The sequence below is a fragment of the Bidens hawaiensis genome, unplaced genomic scaffold (assembly GCF_021521415.1).
Source record: "Bidens hawaiensis isolate Kalapana, Puna unplaced genomic scaffold, B.hawaiensis_p1.1 tig00005663_1, whole genome shotgun sequence".
Lineage (NCBI taxonomy): Eukaryota > Viridiplantae > Streptophyta > Magnoliopsida > Asterales > Asteraceae > Bidens > Bidens hawaiensis.
The window spans coordinates 969,876-976,232 of NW_027491369.1; the positions used below are offsets into that span (position 1 = coordinate 969,876).

The 6,357-nt window shown below is 33.6% G+C and overlaps 1 protein-coding gene across 3 annotated transcripts; it reads right to left on the reverse strand.

Annotated features, from left to right (window-relative positions):
• Positions 1–867: 867 nt before the first annotated feature.
• On the reverse strand, positions 868–4,884 carry LOC143630456 (BTB/POZ domain-containing protein At1g67900-like). Of its 3 annotated transcripts, none has more exons than XM_077099461.1 (5): positions 4,426–4,884; positions 3,866–4,012; positions 3,732–3,801; positions 2,371–3,564; positions 868–1,553 (listed from the first exon to the last, which is right to left on the reverse strand). In XM_077099461.1, the coding sequence occupies exons 2-5, from the start codon at positions 3,922–3,924 to the stop codon at positions 1,092–1,094; spliced, it is 1,785 nt and encodes a 594-aa protein (XP_076955576.1). In that variant the 5' UTR covers positions 3,925–4,012; positions 4,426–4,884; the 3' UTR covers positions 868–1,091. The 3 variants fall into 3 exon arrangements, with proteins under 3 accessions (XP_076955576.1, XP_076955577.1, XP_076955575.1); XM_077099462.1 differs by lacking the exon at positions 4,426–4,884 and adding an exon at positions 4,074–4,407; XM_077099460.1 differs by having other exon boundaries at positions 869–1,553; positions 3,866–4,073.
• Between the last annotated feature and the right edge of the window lie 1,473 nt (positions 4,885–6,357).

Here is a 6,357-nt window from a genome sequence, read left to right on the forward strand (position 1 = left end):
ATGAAAAGTTGGGATGGCTTATTTGCAATGCCTATGATGCTCATCCAGGATTGAAGTGGTGTTGTTGTAAAGATCAAATAGATTGCTTCAGTAGTAGGGAATTGTGCGCTGAAATGTGTGAAAGGAAGCGTCATGAATGTGATGCATAAATTCATTGTTACGAGTACCATATTATTTAGAAAGTTTACTCTATAGATTCGTGTTTCTTTCATAAAAATATAAATTTATATGCCTTAAAAACTATACAATATGCTTTTATTTGAAAAATTAATCAAACGGATCATTTCATCCATTTGAGCATCACATATTAAGAAACTTTGTTCTATAAATCGGTGTTTCTTTTATCAAAAATCAAGAAACTCACTAACTAAAAAATTATATATGTTTTTTATTTAGAGAATTAATAGACCTACCATTTCGAGAATAAAGCGATGTGGCATTTACCATCATCCTTATACCTGGTGCAATGGTTGGCGCCTCGCTACACCTCATGGTCCTCATCCACTAACGCTCAACTTTGAGGTTCAACCGTTTCAACATAGGGCGCCAACGGAGTAACAAGGGCTAGGGCGCTGGGCGGTAGAGCCTCAACCAATCAAAATACTTTACTCACATTTTTATATACATAAAAATTAAAAATATTATTATTCATTCTGTTAAACCATGACGCGTTTTTGAGTGAAAAAGTTAATTCCTATATGATAGTACCCTTTACAGTATTTAGTAGGTACAATACATATAGTCTTAAGCCATCTAAGATACAGAGCTTTCGGTCGATTTTCTACTATATATATGTTTTTCTTTTGTTCTATTATTGGGCCCCTTTGATTTTGAATTCTTAACAAACCAACCACTTTCTCTTTTCTACAACTTTAACATTCGATATTAAATCAACCGTAATCTGCAATACAACAATAACTAACAACCACCAATAGAAATTTGAACACGTGACAATTACATATACATGTATAAAAACACTATCACTCATGACAATTATTCTCTTCCCTAGCTTCTGTATCAGTTTAATCTTCAAATAGCAATAATAACATCTAACATAAAATTGGTGAGAATCATATTCAACAAAGTGTTAATTACTTTTCATTTTCGACACGGTTCTTCAACCAAAACTTACTGAACATTGTCTTTTTCGGCACAGAAGGAATCAAACCATGTTGTTTGACATTCAAAGACTCGTCCGCTGACTCATCGTGATCAGCATCCACTTTTGTCTTTAAACTAGAAACACTAGGGTGATGTGACTTGAGCCATTGGTCATGTGGTTGTGGTGTGCTCGTGGTCGTGCTTAGTGAACCAGGTGGGCTAGGTTCGGTGCCTTTGGCAGCTAATAATGCTTTGATGTTGCTGGGCAGCCCGGTCACGTGACCACCAGCCATTGCAGCCCGAGCTTGTTCAGAGAAGAGGACTTGTACTACTACTCGTAATGGAAGCAACTCGTTTTGTGCTGCGTGCATGCATGCTTCGAAAGATAGTTTTTTGCAGTCGAGTGCTCGGCAAAGGTCCTTCCTTTCGCGCTTGTTTAGCTCCGGGTGCGACTGGTTGACCAAAAAGTCAAAGGCAGACTATCATAAGTGCAAGTTATTGAATCTTATCTTGGCTTTAATAGAACTAGCCAACAGTCTCCCGAAACTACTCTAAATACATAAAAGACCCCCTAAATCATTTTATTATTAGTTGAAGTATAAATTATTTTATTATAAGTTGAACTATAATTTGGTACTCATATTTGACACAAGATATTATAAAAATAAAAGGATAACTTTACATAATATGAACCAACTTTCTCAACTATCTCACTAAAGTCATTTCAAGTTTTTGTTGTTTGTCTAAAGTCTCACTCAACTTTCATTAGATGTTCTAATTCTATGTAACTTCTTATAAACTTTTTTATAAATGTTAAAATTTTTAAAATTAAGTGAGGCAATTGAAACATAGATGAATCTTAGTTACTATTTAATGAGTATTTTTTTTCCAGTTTAACTTAAGTTTAACAATTATGAAACTTGATTATTATTTAGTGAATTTTTTTTTCTGCACTACAGGGAGAAATTTAAAAATTATGATACTTGGTGTGTTTTTCTCAAAGATAAAATAAAACTTCAAACAAAAGTGTGATTAAAATAAGTGAACCACTTTGGCGCGTAAAAAAAATTACCGGACCTAATCAGACATGTTTTCTCCAGTTTTCCAGCCTCTTCATTTTGTCACTTCTACTAGTGATAAAAGTTTTTATAAAAAGTTTCAAGACACATCTAAAGGCCCTCTTGCTACTGAAGTCAAATTCAAGATACGTGGACCAAAAATCAAGCCAAAATAAATGATGAGTACTGTAACTATTTGAAATATAATTACCTTGAGATATATATCAATAGCTCTGTAAAGATCATCATGATTCAGCCTTGCAAGTTCAGGAACAGCTTCGGTCAAAGCAATGAACTTTGACAACGGTACATTCACATCTCTAGCAATATCTTGCAGATATCCATCTACAAGCTTTGCAACTTTAACCATACCACCATTCAAAGCCGAAGAAGATCTGCAGCCCTCAGACCCACAAACATCATTTTCAGCCGACTGCATTGTCCTTTGACAACTAGTATGTTGACTTTGACTTTGTAACACAAACTGCTCCAAAATGTTCAAAAATATGTCAACATCGTATATTGTATCACTATTGTTCGGTACAGACGGAATCATCAAATCACAAACTTTAGCTTCATCCAATTGAAGTGCAACCCTTCTTGCTAATTCCAATTTGGAAAAACCCGAAGCCTGAAGTATGTTAACCGCTTTTAACAATTTAAGCAGAAAGCCACAAGAAACTGCGTTACTTTCAACCGGAAGTAAACTAATTATTGATTCTAAAAGCTTTCTGCTTTGTGAGCCCGAAGGATCCGATTCACTAGTCAAAGTTGACCTCTTTTCAAGATTTCTTGAAATTTTTGGAAGCCATTTTGAAGTGTAGATTTTCAAAGCATCACCAATAAGATTAGGTGGCACTTTCCAACCCGATTTTAGGGCAGCCATTATTCTCCAATAAAGATCAATCCTTAACTCTGCAAGATCTTCGCCCCACCATCTTTTTGTCGTATGAGTTTCTTCAATCTCCCCCTTTTGACTTGACTGACTATGTGATATACTCACCTTCATAGGGTTAGAATTGACTTTTGACACAAGGGATTCGATGCACCGGCTCGTGATTCCCAACTCTTCTGATAATAATTGGAATGGTTTTGTGCTATGAAGAGTGACTATGCAATCTTTCCAACCTTTGAGAATGCAAGAGTTGAAGAATACTTCAAGTTTGTGGACCAAATTGCCCTTTTCAACACTTTCTGTCATTTGAAGGTATTTAGCTGCACATCGAGCAGGTACGATGTTGTAAGCACTCAAAGTGATCGTGATCCCGTAGCAGAACTTTACACATATTTCAAAAGCATCTTTGCCTCCTGGGAAATCGGGGAGTTCGATCACTTGAAGCTGTGAAGATTCAGGGTTTTCGGAACAGTCTTTTTGCAACTTCAAGCATTTCGATAGAAGTGGAAACTGAAAGTGGAAAACCAGAATCAAGAATCATGAAATTCTACTAAAAGCAACGAACTTTATTCATATTCTTGTCATTATTTCATCAAATTCAGAAACCCTTTTGTGTACTCAAGCTAGAACTGAGAAAAGAAACATAAAAAAGTGGCAAATTCGATTAAAAATATCACCTTGTGAAGCAAATATCTGGTTTCATTCACTTGGATTATAAGATCAGTTCGAATCTCCGATGTAACTGACCTGAAATCAGACAATAATATCAATACATCAACAAAAAGAGAATAAACGAACTGATTTCGCTTACCTTACACCGTTCGAACTGTAAAACACATCAGGCTTACAACCAAGTTTCATAAACTTCATCACTGAGTCTTTAACTTTTCAAGGTTCTTAATTTCACTTTCTGAATATTATATGCATCATTCTCTCATATATTGATCATTTTCATAACCTGGAGTACAAATTTGAGTAAAGTAAGGCTTTTTCTCCTAAAAGAAAAGATACCTATTCACCTGGCCAATAAAACAGAGCACAATGAACCAATGTGATATAAAAATTCCCAATTACACAAGCTACATCAAATCAAAATCAAAATCAACCCCAAAATTAGTAAAATTTCAACAAAGTAAAACAATCCAAATATAGCCTAGCCTATGTCAAATCCTAATCACCAATTTAATGTAGGCACATTATAATCACTTTAAAAAACAGCCATTTAACTTTTAAGCTTTGATCACCAAAAACAATGAAAAAGATTCAAGCTTTTGTGTAAAAAATGAAGATACATAGACTATTGAACAAAACCCATCTATATTAACCTTTGATCACCAACAAACAATGAAAAAGATTCAAGCTTTGAGTTACCTGATAACTGAAACAAAAACCCTTTATGGAAAATGGGTGCGTGTGGATCATGGGATAACGATCAAGATTTCAAATCTTGGTCCACTTTGAATCTTTAAAAGTGAGCAATTTATGTTAGCCACAATTGTAACTGCTGCCTGGATGGTCCTGGAATTCTGGGTTGCACCCTTTTTTATCATTATGGCAATGGGGTCAATGAATGTAGTAAAATGGTCCATTTCATTCATGTGGATATAGACTTTTCATATTATCTTTCAATAGTTTCTGTTTTTAGGTTGTCTTAAATTTCATTATTGTTTTGGAGGCGATTGTCAATTTATTTATTGGTTTTTGTTCCTTTCCCACGCAACATAAATATCTTAATCGACTGTCGTTAAAATGGCATATTGTTGTCGACCGATAGATGATAAGAAAAGCATCTTTCTTTAATAATTTTTGAAATTTAATGTCACAGTTGTTTGATATATCATATTTTGTAGAAGGAGAGACGTTGATGATTTCAAAACCATCTTATATATGTCATTGAAAGTGAAATATGTGTAATTTTCTTATATTATTAGGTTATATATATAAAGTTGGTTTATTGGTTGTACCTTTCATATATGGCCCTTTGATTTATACTTAATATTGTCTAATAGATGACTTTATATATACTTAGGTGATTAGGTGATTGATAAATTATACTTTGTATGCCAACTTTACATTTATTTATTTATGCATATTCAATAGGGGTTAACTGATAAATATTTGGTTCTATGTAACTCACATGAATCGATGTAACTGTATTTTCATTTATTTATTAGAAAGTGTTTGGTTATAAAAGAGACAACAAGAGAAGCATCATATCAGGAATCCATTCCCCTTGTCTAGTTATCTATATGAATGGGACGTTCTGATTCATTATAAAAGTTCTGACAGATCAAAATTTCATGATATTTATTTATTTATTATTATTATTATTATTATTATTATTATTTATTAATAGGATTGCCACTATGACCATTGGTAGTCATAAAGACTCAATCCCAGGCATTATGTGTCACGTGGCGCCCAGTCAGAGTTATGACTTTTTACAAAAACATGGTGTAGTTATAAAGCTCCACTCCAGACGTTATGCGCCACGTGACGCCCAGTCACTTGTACATTTTTTTGTTTTTTTTTTAAATTTTTTATTAGAAATAATCAAATCACAATAATATTTTGTTAACTAAATATTATATTAAAATAAATAGTTGTGATTCGTTTAAGATACTACATGAGCTCAAACTAAGGTTAGACTTGTTTAAGATGTTTCTAAAAACAATTAAACAAGTCGGGGCTTAAAAGAACAACCCATGAGCAGAGCTTGAGCTTTAGAAAATGGTAATTTTGTTTTAGATAAAGTGGGATTGGGCTTTCAGAAAGAGTAATATTTCCAGTGCTTTTGTTTTTAATATATCTCAAATGGGCCAATTCGATTTGAATAGGTTCAACTCCAACTGTTAACATAGGGAGCTAGGGTTTTATTATTTGTTCTTCCTCTTCCTCTTCCTCTGGTCTATTATCAACGCCTCAACTTTCTCTTTGCAGGCTTGGAGCAATTCTTCAGGTTCCATTTTCATCTTTTTAAACAATTGATATATATATATATATATATATATATATATATATATATAGGGGATGGATCATGCGAGAAGTGGTTTAAGAGTGAGAAGTGCGAGAAGTGAATCTCAACCATTCATTACACAAATCAATGGTTATAGTTACACAATGACAATTTTGTAAATACTTTGAAAATTATATATGCTGATTTATGCTTAAAGGGCAGATTTGTAAATAGTGGTTAGGATTACAAGTAGTAACGTATGGTATCCCAATTTTCACTCCCAAACCGTCGGCCTAAACTATTACCGCGAAACCCGTCTTCCCTCCTCCAATTGATACACAAAATCA

Coding starts and splice junctions, on each gene's coding strand:
- LOC143630456 (XM_077099461.1), bottom strand. CDS start 3,924: ATGAAGTTTATGAAACTTGGTTGTAAGCCTGATGTGTTTTACAGTTCG. Junction 3,802..3,865: donor TACAGTTCGAACGGTGTAAG/GTAAGCGAAATC, acceptor GTCTGATTTCAG/GTCAGTTACATCGGAGATTC. Junction 3,565..3,731: donor CCAGATATTTGCTTCACAAG/GTGATATTTTTA, acceptor TTCCACTTTCAG/TTTCCACTTCTATCGAAATG.